Below are 18,551 nucleotides of genomic sequence, written 5' to 3'. Positions count from 1 at the left end.
ATCTGTGAAACAATCAATATAGTTCGATTCCATAATATAATTTCGATTAGCTCAAATTATGGACCTTTTAAATTTAATGGGTCGAACTCGTGGGGTCAAAAAATCTAGTGGGTTCGAGACCTAAAAGTCAATGGAGTAAAAACCATGTTTAGTACGTCTATATAAAATGATATTTTGAATTTAAATTTAAGACCGCTTCTACAAGAAAAGTACGTGTTCGATTTTGTCAGATAGCAGCGTCTGTTCTACACCGCATATATTCTATTCTTTTGTGAGGAGAACACCTGGCTTCTGTGTCTGATCAAGCGAATTGCAAGTGCAATTCTTCTCTGTTTCTCCGAAGCAACCGTTGTTTAATAGTCGCCAGTTGTCTTTTGATTTATATTCCTTGCGTCATCCGTCGACGCACATTGGCCTACATCATCAAGATGTAATCAATCAATGTCAATCCTCTTTCGCTAAGACGTATAAATCCCCCTTCGCCATTTCAGATATCCCCATTCCGTGATTCACGTTTTCAGCTGACCTCTCTCTCTCTCTCTCTCTCTCGCGCGCGCGCGCGCCCACACACATGATCATCTGTCTCTCTTCGAGGTTGAGATCCAGGTTTCCGATCCTCGTAAGATCGACGACGCCCAGTTCCCTTCCATTTTTTATACATAAAATAATGTGATGTAGCCGATTATTCGCTTTGCTATTATTCCACGAAGGTTATGAACGTTTGTCGCTCCAGTTTCATGTCTGTCAATGCGGAAATCTGTCTCAAGCGACTATACTGTGGCAGTTATAATGCCGATTTCTTAAAAATCTAGGTGAAATTGACGCTCGAAGACACAGAAATTAAGGGAAATATCTATGCTTGTATCTTTGCACTTCTTCAACTGAATATGATGTCGTGTATATCTGGTAATAGGATCAAACTCACATGATAAGAGCCATGGCGCATCGAGTACAGGAGCTACTAGTCCAAGTGGTCTTGGCCATCTTTCCCAAAGCAACATTCGGCAAGCCGAGCTGCCAATTGAGGGCAAGCGACGTGCCAGCAGAGGCAGAAGGTGGCAATGGTTTCTGGTTGAGCTGGAGGCTTGCAGTGGAGGCGAACAACATGAGCGCATGGCGCACAGTCCCACCCCAGTGCCAGCGGCATGTCGAGTCCTACATGACCGGGGGGCAGTATGAGCAGGACCTCAAACTGATCGTCGACCAGGTCACAGCTTATGCCAACGGAATTACTGTGTCCAACGACGGCATGGACGCTTGGATCTTGGACATTGATGACACAATCATTTCCAATATGCTTTACTACAAGGGAAAGAGATATGGGTATGCATATATACAGTCATTTGTCTTGAAGCCTGTTTTAGGGTTAATGCGATATACCCTTTTTATTCTAGATGTGACCCATTCGATGCGGCGGGGTTTAAGGCGTGGGCGGCACGAGGAGAGTGCCCAGCGATACCGGCGGTGCTGGGGCTGTTCAAGAAGCTGGTGGATGATGGATTCAAGGTCATCTTGCTCACGGGCAGAGACCAAGAGACGCTTGGACCTGCCACTTTTAACAATTTGCGTAATCAGGGATTTCATGGCTATGAACGGCTGATTATGAAGTAATTGACCCATCTCTCTCTCTCTCTCTCTCTCTCTCTCTCTCTCTGTGCGCACTTCTTTGCTAGGAAGCTGCAACGACATCGAATGGCAATGAATATAGTCGTCCTTAAAGAATACAAACATAATTAAAGTAGCATGCGCTTAATGGTCTTTCGAGTCAGCCCGTCGTCGGGCAATTGGATTTTAGTTAGATAATAGAGAACAATCGCCATAGCAATTTAATAATTAGTAGCTATTACATCAAATGATATAATTTTTCTTTTATGTTATCTTATGGCATGGTTTCATACTTGATAGAATTGGAAGAAAGGTGTTGCTTTGCTTGTGGTTTTTGGAGCACAAAGCTATTTCGGTTAATAGCCTTATCGTGTCTTTTTCTTTTATTTTTTTGGTATGATAGGAAAAAGAATTTGCAAAATCATATTTCTTAGGTTTCTTAATAGGAAGAATCTTGCTTGACAAAGCAATGACAAGTGGTGGGCCACATATTTGATATGTTCATCTATTTTCTATAGTTTCAATCCATGATTCTGATGATAGTCACATCATATTTCTTTTAATAATAAGATTTTTTTAATCGAAAAGATAATGACTGACATGCTAACGTGATACCCTTTTTAAATTAGGCATTTGTATGCATGTTTATCCTCAAAATATATATTTTAATAACAACAATTGATCAGTTAGTGGCACGATATGGATACCTCTTGTGGTTTAAATAATAGATATGCATGCTCTCTTTTTGTCAATTCCAAAGCAATTTGATGTCCTGAAATTTGGAGGCTTTAAATAATTAGAACTCGTTAGAATTTTTTGTGATCTCTTTAGAGTGTCATGTTGCCCCTCCACCCAATCAATCACAGAGTATGGAATATTATCAAGATTAGTTTCTTCAAAGAATTAAAATAGTGAAATTTAGTGCTTCGTTTTTTGCCGATTGGATAAACTACATGGTACTTTGAAAGCACCTATAAATCTCTTTGAAATCGATTTATATTAGAATTAAGGACAATGTATTTACGATATTCAATCGATAACACACCATAATCTAGGAAAAAACCTAGTTTGATTTGCATTTTATCGAGCCACTCCAAAATCAAGAACGGCGTCATCCTTCAAAATCATATTACGTCCCGAAATTGAAGAAATAGGGGGTGTGCATCCACAATAAGTCGATCAATTACTGTACCAATTATATCATAAATTCGTATAGTCAATAAACGGTGACCATAATGAGTCTCATCCCATCTATCTCACATGAATTGGCTATTATATTATATTTGATTTCTGACCCAGGTCCATGAGGAACGTCTCCAAGTGGGAGACGTGTTAATCCACGTCGTCCGATATGAAATTATTGTATGGATAGTTGAGTGTATTATATGTGGAAATGCTCTAAATAACTAGTGCACACCTCACTTACGGACACTACATGTGGTGGACAATATTATTTTTGTGATGTGGACCACCCGTAGATTCTTACATTATAAATAGGGGATTCATGTTACGCTTATGGGCAAATACATGACATTTTTAAATTCATAAACTAGTATCATATTGGCTATATCCTGCATGACTTAGGCCCAGTGCTCAATTTTTTTATTTTTTTATTGACTGTGACCTAACTTATTGCTTATTCCACATCGTGCCTCCCTCTATTAAAAACAAAATATAATGATCCTGATAATTTTTTTGATGGGTCTTTTTTTTTAATGCAGGACGCAGGCTTATAAAGGGCAAAGTGCGATAACATATAAATCAGACATAAGGAGGCAATTGGTGGAAGAAGGGTACAGAATCTGGGGGAACGTTGGGGATCAATGGAGTGATCTTCAGGGTCAATTCATGGGCAAACGGACTTTTAAGATTCCTAATCCCATGTACTTCGTTCGTTGAGAGCATTTTTATTTTTTGGTCGGAACTTGAGAACATTACAAACCGATTATTCCCATAATTTTCTGTACTTTAATAATGAAAAAAAAAATAGTATATCGACCAATTGTGTTTTTGAATGACAATGAGAAAAAAAATACGGGAGAAAGATTATGGAAAGTGGCATGTCCTCTTGTGACCGGTGAATCATCATCATCGTCATCATCATCATGACGACTAAAGTGCTTTATTTTGCTATTCGTGGTAACCAAATCGACTCCTTCCATCTTGGTAGGAGAAGATTATGCGATATTCTCCTGATTTTGTGTTCTATTCTTGTTATGAGAAGATTATATGATATTCTCCCGATTTGGTGATCTTTTCTTGTTCAATTGTTACCTTATATATTTCCTGTAATTCAACAAACAATTATGAACCTCTATCAATAAAAAGGCAATCCCTCTTTCAAATAATTCATAACAAAAGTTTGAGAGAGGATTCCCAAGGACATAGGCTTATTTAAACCAAACCTTGTTAAATTGCGTTTACGTTCTGTCTCTAAATTTATCATGGTATCAGAGTAGGTTCAAGCCTAACTTGCTATTGTTTGTTTCGGCTAATTTTCTAGTTACCTTGTTGCTGTGTTGTCACCATGCAAGAACATGATTTTTCTGTCATGGGGAAGTTATAATTGTGAAGTTATTTAACTTCCTCTTAATAGATAACCTTCACACCTATCACATCTCATCAAAGCCCAATTGGTGTCTCTTAAACGTAGCCCATCATGGATGAACCACCATAATATAGCAATTCAAATATCAAATATTATTATTAATGTAAAATTTTGTGAGATTACTATAAAAATTTGTATAAGTTTAAATTGTTAGATATATACTTTATCTAAAATTTAAATATTTTACCTCTTCCTTTACACTTAAGACTAAATTTTGGGTCAAAAACTAAAACATAAAAAATATATAATAATGTGGGTGTGCATGTGGTAGGGTGAGCCCTGCCTTGGAACCTACCTTATCAATATCAATTCTGAGTTTTTTGAAACCTAAAACCTATCTTATAAGGCCCTCAAACACAAGTGTTCCATATAAAGGTGCATATTCACGTTTAATGATGACATAATACAAGGATCTAGCAACTTTAAGAGAAAAATAAATCATTTTTTTTTGTATTGTAGGAGAGGCAAATGATATTGTAATTATAGGTTATTTAATGGCTCGATGTTAGTGAGATGTCTTTTTCAGTTCACATCTCTTCAATTCATGTGCAACAATTATGTCTCTTCAGATCTTTTTTTGTAGTAGTTTATGTGTTTTTTTATAAGGATGAATTGTTGTAATTATGGATTAATGACTCAATGTGACTCTTCTTTTACTGCAACTTCTGAATTTAATATTATTGCTATTAAGGGTTAATGGCTCAACTAATGCGAGCAAAATTGACATGACTCTTAAGTTCATGTCATTTTAGTTTTCTGCGGCTATCTTCCTCGTTTATAAATAGACATACCTCCTTAGTTCAATTTATAGGAACTCCTCAAAGTACTTTCTAGTTTTCTCTATAGTAATTCTCTAAGTGTGCCGGTTTCAAGAAGTGTCCAATAGACTCCTATTTGTATATATTGATATAAACGGGTTCAAGGTGTTGTATCTTGGGAGACATAGTTTGTAAAGCTGCTTAGTATTGCGGGTAGAAATTAATCTCTTTAAGGAGATTTGATTAGCCATAACTCACCTCTTGTTTATTTTTGTTATCATTTTATCGAAATTAGTATTTTTCTAGATTACAACAAATAGCATTGCACACTTTTCTTCCAATAGGCAATTTACTTTTCCAATGGGCAGCAACCATCGTCCATCGTTCGGCATTGGGTGGCAACCGATGGGCAGTGAGGGGCGACAACCAGCGGGTAGCAAATGGTGGTGGGTGGTGACGAGAGTAAACGATGAGAAAAGTTTTTATTTTCATTTTTGTTCCAAAAAAAAAAAGCTAAAAATTTTAACTTCTAATTTCTATTCCAAATCTATTTTTGAAGTAAAAATTTATTTCAGAGATAAAAAAATAAAATTCTGTTATCAAATGAATTTTTATTCCACACTGTTCCTAGGAAAAGAAAAGAAAAAGAAAAAAAAAACGATTATCATGCGCACCCTAAAAAATTCGTGAGTGCCAAATTCCTAGCATCTAAAAGTCTAAGATATTAGATGAAAACGATGTCCAATGCTGATAACTTTAGAAAATATTAACTCACTTTTGAGTTAAGAGACCAACTCAAACGGTAAAATGAGATATAGAAGTTAAAAAGAAAAATGAATTATTTGCGGTTTTCTGGATAACAAGATAAAATACGGAACGTCTGCTCCCTGACGTCACCCCGCCAAATAAAATAAAATAAAATAAGATAAAACTTCTGCATCTTCTTATTAATATTGAATGTGGTAGGTCAAACGGGTTCGTAATTATGATGTCTATTTCTTCCTCATTTGATACCGCACCTTGGAGTAGCTCATTGGCTGGCTTATATTCCATGACTCCCTCTTATCACATGATTCTTCAATCTCTCTCTCTCTCTCTCTCTCTCTCTCTCTTCTCTCTCTCTCGCTCGCTCGCTCGCTCTTATATGGACACATTGATCAACTTTGAGTATTGATTTGCTAGAACTTTGTTCAAGATCAGCTGTGAGACCGGAAGCAAAATCAAAATCTTGTTAGCTGATCATTTCCCCTTTGATAATCTTCTCTTCGCCTTTGTTCCCTTTTTCTTCTTCGTTTTCTAGTGATCTTACGTGTGTTTCGAGTTTTCTCTCTCTTTTCCTTTCGTTGAATCCGATGTTGCTATTTAAGTTTGCTAATGTACAAGAACACGGTGAACCACCAAAGGGAATGCTAATAAATTACAATGCCCGAAGACTTAGCACAAACTGTACCAATCCCTATTAATCACACCTTACAATATTCTTACCTTCTAGTGTTGCCAAATCAATGGATCTGAAGACTTGATTACACTGGATTAATCTACTACATTTTCGGTGCCATTTCTCTTTATTTTCAAAAATATTTTTCAAGCAATCTTTATTGGTATTAAGTCTAAACCACTAGCATGCAAAAGTGATCTTATGGATTCACAATCGATAATTTAACATTGATAATCAAAGCATTAAATAAATAAATTGCTAAAACTAAGGCTAACATCAATGCAAAGCAAAGCATAAATTTGCTATGATTACGTCCCAATATCTGCAAGATTTTTATAAAAAAGAATGCATGCTTAATGTAAACGTGATTTTCTAAATGCTTATGCCCAATTAATACTTTTTTATGGGTTTTTCTTATTAATGAAAATTGAATTACATACAATGTATGAGAAGCAATTCTAATCTAAGTTATGTCTATGTGATATATTTAAATGACCTAATTCTAATGACGGACAAACATTGAAAGCTATGATAACATTTTATGCAATCTAATTTATATGACCCTAAATATGCAACTAACAAATGACATGGAAAGGATGACATGGCGACATGATGTTGCATGATGACGTGGCAATGATGACGTGGCAAATGGTGATGACATGGCAACGATACAACTAAATCTATGTAATATATTCATTCTATTTTTAGTGATTTTAAAAAAATAATAAAATATGAAACTTTCTAAAATGTGAGAATACCGAAATAATTTAAATTAAATCATATTCTAAATTGGAAACTTTCCTAAATTACAATATATTTCCTAAACACACAATTCTATCTTGGAAACTAATCTATCCTAACATGCCATGCAATTTTTTTTTTTCATTTTTAAAAATAAGAAAGTTTACTAGATTAAAGATATGTAATTTAACAAAACCACATCAAAATATTCACCAAGATTCAAAATAAATAAAAAATCAAAAATGATTTTACTCACGGCTCAAATTAATCATTAGGGTGTTTTTTATACATAAACTCCCCTAATTGGATAATGCCCAAACATGTCAAAACAAATAAAGTTAGATTTGAAATAAGCCAAATTTGGCAATTAACATTGAAATGAATTCAGTTTCGAATGATTAAGAAATTTAGGAAAATGTATTTTAAAAAACAGGACCAGCGGACGTAAGGAGCACGGCTTACAAGACTCACGGCGGGGATCAGCAAGGCTCTGGTAACGCCAGTGGCGATGAGGGGTGGCAAGCACGGCAAAGATTTGAGCTGCGGTCGAGTCAAGGTTGCAGGGTGCCAATCAACGGGGCTGTGATGTCACCGAAGGTGTCGGTCGGAAAAATAGGCTGATTGATGGCAGCAATTCACAGAAAACGTAGGGAAGAGACTGCTGGTCGATGGAGACGATGGTGGTGCTGCGGCAGGCTCAGAACAAGAGTGGGAGTGGTCACGATGAAGGAAGCTAGGCGCTGCCGGACTGCTGGAACACGGCTGCCACTGGACGAACTCCGGGAAACCTAAAGGGATGCCAAAACACAGGACTGGCAAGAAACTCATCAACGGAACCTTTGCTGAGCAAACAAAGACAAGGCCCGGCCAGGAACAGGCATGAGGTGGCCAGGCGTGTTGCGCGCGATGAGGGCCGAACGCCTGACTCCTCTGGTGCTGGACTGATAATTGGTGAGGCTGCAGAGGACGCGAGGCAGGAAGGGGTCGTGGACGGTGGCAACAGCAAAGAGAAGTTATCAATGAGGACCGCGGTGTCCTTCTTTTCTCTCCAACATTCCTCTCTTTTTCCTATCGTATTCTCTAAAATGAGTGTAGCCTACCTCTTTGATGAACAATGCCTCCTTTTACGATGTTAGGTTTATGGCTTCTCACTAATATTGTATTTCCTATTTGGACTCAAAGAAGATAGTCTTTGTGTTAATATCAAATCAGTTTGTTCACTTCAAAGTTTAATATCCAATTTTAATTGCCCATCCCCAAGTTTGCTTCTAATAAGCCAATATCTTCCAACTTGGCATTGTATTAAATTATGTCTTGAGTTTGAATTTTTATGAAACTCGATTTGTAGAAAGATTTTGATTTGTTCGAAATATATTACTTCCTATCCGAATCAGAGTTAGTTTTCTTGTTCTTGGGCATGGATCTCTGTAACTATCCAGAGTGAAATATTGCATATACAATTCCAAGTTTGACTTGGATTAGTTTATCACTAGAAGACAAAAGATGGGCTCACATATTCTCCAATTTATATTTATTTATAGTAGAAAAGGAGTCTATCTCTAAGAGGAAAGAGAGAAGTGGACGTCACTTGCATCTTGAGTTGTACTCGGTCAATAAGGGTTTGACCATGAGAGAGACCCACAAAAGTATATATACTTCTCTTTTTCGAAGCCAAATAAGAAGACCAAAGAGAGAAGCGCCACACAACTAGAGCTGCACAAAGAAGAAGCCCCCGTACGGAAGAAAAGAGGAACGATCAGTTCTATGTTAGGCATACATAGAGGGCTTGAACACACGTGATTTTGTTCCCTGAGTTCACATTATTTATTTGTAAACACATCAGGTTTGAATTTAAATTTAGGTGTAGGAAATATTGGAGCGTATGAGCAATTGTAAACTCTGATTCTCCAATTATAGTGGATTATTTTATGCTAATTTTCCTGTATATGTATATATCGATACTTAGACCGAACTATGTAAATTTCTAGTGTCCTATTATTCATCCTTTATTTATCTAGTGATTTTGCATTGACTTAATTTGCAAGATCTCATTGTTTCCGTGTTTTATATTTCAACAATTTGTATAAAAGCTTGAGATTAGATTTCTTCACTATGATTTGGGGCTTTTTTCCTTGTTTGATTATTATCTAAAAATTTTATTATTGTAATTATGTTTGAGGCGAAAGCTGAAATTGAAAAGTTTAATAGGATGAACAACTTTGGGTTATAGAGCATCAAGATGCGTGTGTTATTGACAACCCAAGGTTTAGTTAAGGCACTAGATGGTGAAAATGAGTTGCCGATTATAATGAAAGCCTTTGAGAGGGTAGAGCTAATGGAAAGAGCAAAGAGCACAATCCTATTAAATTTATTAGATGATGTGTTAATAGAGGTGGATGAAGAAAAGGATGCCACGGCATTATGGGCAAAACTTCAAGTATTCTATGTGAAGAAGGGTTTGAACAACCATTTGTACACGTTGACGAGGATGTTTTAGTTTAGATGTACTGAAGGTACGTTTATTAGATCTGTGGGACCTCGAAACACCTAAGGTCGCCACAGGTACCTATCGCTCCATCTAATGAATAGTAGTTACATCTCTTTCCATAAGCACCATAGTTCATAGGCATTTTTTTTTAAAAACGGTCCCAGTGAAACTTATTAGCGGAAGCATAAACAAGTTTCACCATTCCTCCCTCCAATAACCATAATGCAATGCACACCAACTACACACCATATGAAAAGATGAAGCCGAGCCACTTTTATTTACATATTTTCATGATGGATTTCTTGGGTCGGTACAACCAAAAAGAGATCTCGACCCCTATATCGATCACGTGTCATCCTCCATCTACAAGTGTCGGCTATCCTCAAAAAGTGTTAGCTCTCCACTCCTCACGCGGGCCATCACACTCACCCCGGTGCGTCAGGCGGTGGCGGCGGCAGCAACATCCCCCGAATCACTCCGTCACGGCGGACATGGACCGACAAGAACTCCTAGATGACCGGACCCCCAGCCAGGCCCACATCGTACATCACCAGCACATGAACCCGTATAAAAGTCAGACCAGGGATGGTGACACAATCAATCTCCGAACACTCGACCTCCACGTCAGATGGAAGGCCGTAAAAGGTACCGTGCGTGACCGGAGGGAGAGGCATCTTTCTAATCTGAAATGTTAGTCCCCAAAAGGGTGAGTACAACCACTCAGCAAGTAAATGATCCATTAAACCACTCAATGCATCACATAGAACAATCAAGGCATCACAAACAAAACACATATCATTCATGCACCCAAGCATAACTTACCTTGCAGACATGCATATGTCATCATACCATATGTGCATACACAACCATGCATTCATGCATACACCATCATGCCATAGGTGCATATACAACCATGCATTCATCATCAAGCATTCATGCATATCCATGCCTCATGTGCATAAACTCCATGCACTCATGCATATCATATCATATAGCCATGCATTGTGGCATCCCAAAATTCATAACGACCTCTAGTTACATTAAAATCTATGAATAGGTGATGGAAGTACCATCAAGTTATGGCCATTTAATCCATAATTAGCAATAAGATATATGGCCAAGCTTTTAATGGATAATTAGGTGATAGGAAATAAAATTCTATCATTGGCCATGTGCATCATAAATTGGAATTTAGGGATTTGTGACTATAAGTTTAATGGCCTTATTATTTATGCAATTAGATATTTATTTAAATGATGATTAAGATACATTATAAAAATAAAATAAAATAAACTTGGGCCATTTAAGTTTGGACCTAGGGCCCAAGTGAGATGGGCCTAAAGTGGGCCAAGAGGCCCGGCCCATGAATCCCATTGGGCTGCCGACGCATGGCCTCCAAGTGTCTTCGGCAAAGGAGACACTTGTCTCCTTCTTAGGGACAAGTGTCCCCCATGCAAGAGGAGAAAGCATGCAATATATAAGCCACCAAAAAGAAAGAAAGAGAGAGAGAGAGAGAGAGAGAGAGAGAGAGAGAGAGAGAGAGTGGCTGGTTTTGAGAGAGTGAGAGAGAGGGAGGCCGAGAGAGGAGGAGAAGGAGCTGTCGCCGCCCGCACGCCGTTCGTCCGTCATCGGTGTGCCGCCGTTCGTGTGGTCTAGAGGCAAGTTGGGGTCATTTGCTGCTCTTGCATGTGTGTGTGTTACATGTATGTTTGGTATAGTGTCGAATTTGAGTGATTGGAAGGGGGAAACCGAAGCTTGGATGGCTTGTTCTTGAGTGGTATTGCTGTTTTCGCTTGAACAGTTTGAGTCAGAATGTTGTGTGAGATTGCATGCATGTTTAGAGTCAGATTTTGGATTCGATCTCTTCATTAAAGTTGTAGCTAACATCTTAAAATACAACATAATAAAATTTGGTGGAAAATGATGAATATTTGAGGGGTCAAACTCTCATCTTACGGAGATGTCAGATCTGGAATGTTTTCGCATGAATCCGCTCGAGTCAGAATGTTGTGAGAGCTTGCATGCATGTTTAGAGTTCGATTTTGGCTTTTGTCTCTTCATGAAAGTTGTAGCTAACATCTTTTAATACAACATACTGAAATTTCGTGGAAAATGATGGAGATTTGAGGGGTTAAAGTCTCATCCTACAGAGACCCCAGATCTGGAAAGATTTTACTGACCTCTTGTTGGATTTGTGGTTGCATGTTGGTTTGTGTTGAGAATATCTCTTATATTTCTTCATGAAAGTTGTAGGGGACATCTTATACTACAACATATTCAAATTTGAAGTGAAATGAACAAGAATAGCCTAGTAAATCAACTATATCTTGAAGACGGTGATTCTGGTGATGTATTCCGAGACACCCGAGACTTCATGGACATAGATGATGACTATAATCTGGTTATTTGACTTAGATCTCTTCATGAAACTTGTATAGGACATCTTTATGTATAACATATCCAAATTTCAGAGGAAAAGAAGAATATTTGGTAGGTGAAAACTCAGTATTTCGGAGAAGCATGTACTGGACGATGCGGTAATGGATCCAGAAGCTTCGTGAGACTGTAGAAAATAATCTAAAAATAATATGGCTTGTAGTTCTTCATAAAAGATGTACGAAAATGTCTTGGTTATAACTCGGTAAAATTTAGTAATTTTTGGAGGTCATATGGATATTTTAATCGAATTTCTTCAGAAACTGTGCATTCTGATTTTACCGAAAATGAGATGCCATTTTGTGAGAATTGCGAATTTGTGTGAAATTCTATTTGGCCATACGTTTTGCATGAAATTATTATCTTATTGGCTAGTTTATGACTTGCCTTAATTTTTGGAAATTTATAGATATTAAATTTAATATTTTTGAAAATAACAAAAAGCTGGAATTTAAATAAATGAAAAAGGGCATGAAAAATGGATTATTTTATTGGCCATAAATTCCATTAATTTTATTTCATAAATAATTATACCATGTTGCATGTATGGTGAGGTCTTGATGTATGCATGACATTGAATTTGAGATGCATGTGTGAATTTCATGCCAAGTATGACTTGTTGGATGTCACGCCATATGCCATGCTAAATTAAGAATGAAATCGGTAAACATGGATAATGTTAAATGAGGAGATTGTTGTGGTGGATGATAATGCCCTGGGAGTGTCGGGATGCCCGGTGGTATACGGTACGTAATTCCAGGAGGAGGTCTGGTGGTATATCGGTACATAATTCCGGAAGCCCTGTCGGAGGTTTTTGCTTGAGGGGAATGCCTTGCGATGCCAGGATTGGGGTGCGGGATGCTCAGCCAGGGAGTGTAAATGCCGGAAGCCCTGTCGGAGGTTTTTGCTCGAGGGGAATGCCTCGTGATGCTAGTTGGGATGCGAGATGCCCGGAATGTGGGGGGGCCGGATGCCCGGTGGCCTGGAATGGCTGAATGCCGGAGGTTTTCTCGCATGGGATGCGAGTGTAAAATATGAGATGAAATTGATGATCCGAGGAAGGGTGATGTGGTGATCAAATTGAAAGTTAAAAGTGGAAATTAAACTATGGCATGATGATATCCATGATGATATGCATGACGAAGATGATGATGATGATATATGATATGGCATGATGATATGCATGATGATATGCATGACGATGATGATGATGACATGTATGATATGATGATGCCATGATGATGATGACATGTGTGATGTGATGATGTCATGATAATGGCGACATATATGATATGATGATGCCATGATGATGATGACATGTGTGATGTGATGATGTCATGATAATGATGACATGTATGATATGATGATGACATGTGTGATGTGGTGATGTCATAATGATGATGACATGTATGATATGATGATGATACACATGTATGTGTTATAATTTGTGATGATGATGCATGATAGTATGCGCATGGCTCCAAGGTAAGTATTGTCTGAAATGCATGTATGACTTGTATGATGCATTGAGTGGTTATTGGATTCATTTACCTGTTGAGTGGTTGTACTCACCCCTTTTGGGGACCAACATTTCAGATTAGTAGATGGATTGAGCGGTTGGATATGATCGCGAGGAGAAGGATAGCAAAGGAGGGAACTTTTGGACGCCGACACTGATCGATGGACTTTAAGTATTCGATTGTTGGAGAAGATGTCAGTCATCTTTTGAAGTATAGCCAAGTATAGAAGATTACGGCATTTTGATGTACTGACTAAAGATGTCCATCTGCTCTATGTAAATAAACGTGTTCGGCTTTAACTTATATAAGATGTTTAGTAGGTGTGCATTGTTTTCTAAATATAGGGAAGGAAGCTTGTTGGATGTGCTTCCGTATATGAATTGCGCAAGGGACCTATAAAAAAAAAGTGTAAACCCCCTATGTTGTATGGACTCGCTGCAATTGAAATGGTATCAGAGTGACATGTTAATAAGGAAAGTGAAAGGAAAGCGAACTGTGACGACCCTAACGGATCGGGGGCCGTCGATGGGTGCCACATCCATACATGTCACCATACCATGCATGATTCAATTTCAACTTTTTATCTTTAAATTGGGTCACCACATTTCTCTTTCCTGGGACTAGTGATTGCATCTCACATTTTATCGCTTGCACCCCACCTGGCATCGCGATGAACCTCCAGCACACACCGCCGAGCATCCGGCACCCCCACATCCAGGACATCTCGCATCCCAACTGACATCATGAGGTATCCCCTCGGCACACACCTCCGAGGCTTCCGGCACCCCCACATCCCGGGCATCTTGAAACTCCCAAGGACATTCGACACCCTCACATCCCGAGCATCGAGCACTCCCCTTTCCGAGCATCCCGACACTCCCGAGGCATCGTCAGCTCACCCCTCCGACAGTATTCTCATTTATCATAACTCATATTCACAATTTATGTCTCAATATCAACATGGCACATGATATGATGGAAATCAAGTCAATTTCAGCTTTTTATTATATATGTAATGACAAATATCATCACATCTGCAGCAAGATTCAATCACATACAACACTACAAGTTATGGGGCTCATGCAAAACAGAATAGTCAATGCATTACAACCTTTGAAATTCGCACGATCCAGCTTGCACAATTTTAGAAAATATTTCCATTAAATACCCAAATGACCTTTAAAAATTATGAAATTTGAACATGTGATAGCCAAGACACAAAGGCAGATATTTCATGAAGAACACTACACCAAAAGGGCCTTCATATCATTCGGTATAGACCAAGCATCACAGCACCATTATTCTAACAATTCAACTTGCTCAGTTTTTGAAACATTTTTAGTTAAATAGGAAAATGAACTTAAAAAATTATGAAATTTGAATATGTTACAGAGAAGACATAAATAGAGATACTTCATGAAGAAAACTTTGTCAAAATAAATTCATACAAAACGATATAGCCCCATGCATTGAAACTGACTAAGTCCGAACACATCAGATTACACGGTTTTAGAAACATTTCCGATTAAATACCCTGATGACCTTCAAAAATTATGAAATTCGACTATGTGGTAGCCAATACCCTAAGTTATATTTTTTATGAAAGAATAAAAGTCATATTCGTCCTAGATAATTAAATATAGGCGGTTAAAAATTCTGTTCCTAGTACCGAAATTTCCAGATCCAACAACCTCCAAAAACCACGATTTCACCTACCTATTCTCGTTGGTTTTTTCTAAATTTTTGATATGTTAAAACTCAGGATGTCCTTTACATCTTTTGTTAAGAAATCAAAGTGAAATCTCAACAAAAAGTTAACCTTACAGTCCATGCATTCATCAAAGGTAGTTACCGAAATTTCCAGATTTAGTCTTTCCAAAGAATAAATATTTTACCCACTTATACTTGTTCGTTTTGTCCCAAATTTGAGTATGTTATATTTCAAAAAGTCCTTAACAACTTTCATTTAGAAGTCATGGCCAAAACCCAACTCAAACATCACGTGCAAGCCACTAGAACATCCAAGGTCGAACTGTTTTCTCAAGAACAGTTTACTAGCCTCAACCACCCCTCTTAAAACTTCAACTTTTAACATCCTAAACATCCGAAATTTATTACCATTAAAGCACACATACCAGGAACAACATGCAAGAGCAGATCAAGGATCTCACTTGCCTCTAAACCGAGCAAGCAGCGAGCACACGGCGACTGGACACGGCGGCGACGGACGATGGACGCACGGCCTCTCCTCCTTCCCTCTTCTCTTCTTCCTTTCTTCCTTTCTTTCCTTTCTTCTCTTTTCTCTCTCTCTCTCTCTCTCTCTCGGACGAACCCCCTCTCTCGCTTAAACCGGCATCATCTTCCCTTAATTTTTCTTTCCCTCCATCATTAGCCATCATTAGGTCATGCATGGAGGACACTTGGCGGCTAGGAGGGACAAATGGCCTTCTTCATGCAAGATGGGCCTCCACTTTCGGCTGGGCTTGGTCCAGCCATGGGCCAATGGCTGCTTCTCTTTCTTGGGCTTCGTGGGCCGGCCGAGAATGGGGTGAGGTAATGGGCTGGTTTGGGCTTTAATTGTCTAGCCCATCCTCAACCTATTAATTCACCTAATCCTTGATTATATATATACACCTAATTGAGATTTATTTTTCACCAAAACTTTGTGACCCAATTTAATAAATTTCAATCCATAATCCCACATGGCCAAAAATAGAATTTTTCTATCAAATAATTACCACCAAAAGCTTGGCCAAAGTTTTTAATGCAAGACATGAATTAGAGCACCCCTAAAGATTGGCAAGGAATTCTAGGATGCCACAAGATCCCACCTGGATGAATTCAATAAACTCACAATGGATTTGAAGAATGTCGATAAGATACTTGATGATGAAGAACGGGGCATGATGTTGTTAACTTATTTACTAGAGTCATGGGAGCACTTTACTGATCAATTGTTGCAAGAGCGTACGACAATTACCTTGGAAAAGATAAAGTCCGCTCTACTCTCTAAGGAGTGGCAGAAAAAATTACAAGATGACTGTCTGGAGCAAGGGTAGCGCAAGCACTAACAATTCGAGGTAGAGAATAACATTGAGGGCCTAGTGGCATTGAAGTAAAAAAGGCATCTAATTTAAAAGTGGTAAGCCCTTACTCTAACAGGTAAGCAAGTAAACTACTTTCAAGTGGACAAGTTTTTCAAGCTTTGACTTTGTCCATCAAGTACTTTTAAGTAGGATTCTTTCAGACTTTGGCCTTTGATTCGTACTAGCAATTAGGAAATCATCCTCGAACAAAGAGCTAAGCAGTCTCGGATTTGATTTGATGCCGACATTGAATCAAACCACTTCTTTTTTTCAAGCACTAAAATTAGTAAAGACATGTCAAAGAAAGTCCAAGGGACGCATGAAGTGCTTTGAGTGTCACGAGAATGCCACAAGTAATATAGCGAACGTTCTAGAGCAGAGTACTAGTGATACAAAGCTGTTTTATGTGTGACTACTAGTTGGTTTGGAGACAAATGTGTGCTAGATTCAGGGTATTCTTATCATATGATGCCTCATAAGAACTAGTTTATTACATACTAGATTGTAGATGGTGGTATAATTCTTTAATGTAGCCTGCAAGGCTGTGAGAATAGGAACAATTTGGATTCAGATGCACGACAGGTGGTGTGCACATTGATAGACGTGAGACATGTACTAGAGTTCAAGAAGAATCTTATTTCTATGAGGAAACTTGATGACATCAATGTATGTACACCATTGGAGGTGGAGTACTGAAGATCTCTTAAGGTGCCATGACAATGATGAAGGGGAAGAAAGTGAGTACTCTCTATCATCTATTAGGAGAGACCATGACCGAAACCACTGCAGTTTCATTAGGTGAGTTAGACGACATGACTCGATTATGGCATAAGCGTTTAATGTAGTAAGTGAGGTAAGTATGACAATGTTGAGTAAGAGGGGATTGTTGAAGACAAGGGAGTTGGACTTATGTGAGCACTTTATCTCTAGGAAGTAGTGCCAAACTAAGTTTACTGTAGCTATTCATTCGACCAAACGACCAGTTGAATATATTCATTCATATGTTTAGGGCCCTTTTTGGTTCCTTCAAAAGGAGGTGCCCGTTATATGCTGACATTTATCGATGATTATTGGAGGAATATATGGATATACTTTTTGAAGTACAAATATGATTAGTTTAAGAAATTTAAGACATTGATTGAGAATTAGTTAGATAAATAAATGAAGTGCCCAAGACCAATAATGTGGCATCCCAAAAATTCAAAGTCAATCTATAAGGTGTGTTAAAGCCTCTAATTAGGTAATGAAATTACCTATGGTTTATGCTTTAGCCATTAGTCTCTTTTTAAGATTAGGTGATTTGTGCTTGTGTTTATGAGATTCTAAATTAGATATATTAATGATGATAATCTATGCTTGGCCATGCACCTTATGAATTAAATAAAATGTCACAAGACTTTGGCCATGTGGAAAATTAAAATTTAAAATCCATAGAAGAAATTATAAGAAGGAAAATTTAAATTTTATTAGGATGGGCCTTAGGCCCATTGGCCTAAGCTTTAGTGGGCCAAGCTAGTCGGCCCAATAGGAGCCCACGGTGGGGCTGTCGACCGGCCCATTGAGGCCCAAGGAGGAGTGGGCCACAAAGTTGGCCACAAAGGAGGCCCAAGAGCCCATGGAGATTTGCCGAGTGGCAAAGAAGCTCATGCAAGCCCATCTCATGATTGCAAATGATGAGGTTTGGGGGAGATAAAAAGGGAAGAGAGGAGAGAGAATGGCCGGTTGCTTGTTCGCCCAAAGAGAGAGAGATTGTGCGAGAGAGAGAGAGAGAGAGAGAGAGTGGCCGAGAGAGGAGAAGCCGAGAGGAGGGAGTCGCCGTCGCTCGCCGTCCATCCGCCGTGCTCGCCGCCGTGTGCCGTCGTCCGTCCGGT

General features: G+C 38.4%; 2 protein-coding genes across 3 annotated transcripts in view; both read left to right on the top strand.

Annotated features, from left to right (window-relative positions):
- Positions 1–18,551, top strand: part of LOC104432831 (acid phosphatase 1) — a 77,516-nt gene that overhangs the window by 45,385 nt on the left and 13,580 nt on the right. The window lies entirely within an intron of this gene.
- On the top strand, positions 515–3,849 carry LOC104432823 (acid phosphatase 1). 2 transcript variants are annotated; one of them, XM_010045356.3, is made up of 4 exons: positions 515–619; positions 914–1,323; positions 1,395–1,607; positions 3,327–3,849. In XM_010045356.3, the coding sequence occupies exons 1-4, from the start codon at positions 572–574 to the stop codon at positions 3,502–3,504; spliced, it is 849 nt and encodes a 282-aa protein (XP_010043658.2). In that variant the 5' UTR covers positions 515–571; the 3' UTR covers positions 3,505–3,849. The 2 variants fall into 2 exon arrangements, with proteins under 2 accessions (XP_010043658.2, XP_010043667.2); XM_010045365.3 differs by lacking the exon at positions 515–619 and adding an exon at positions 647–812.

Source organism: Eucalyptus grandis, chromosome 1 (assembly GCF_016545825.1).
Source record: "Eucalyptus grandis isolate ANBG69807.140 chromosome 1, ASM1654582v1, whole genome shotgun sequence".
NCBI lineage: Eukaryota > Viridiplantae > Streptophyta > Magnoliopsida > Myrtales > Myrtaceae > Eucalyptus > Eucalyptus grandis.
The sequence above is the reverse complement of the archived record's forward strand: the minus strand, read 5'-3'. Positions and strand labels throughout refer to the sequence as shown.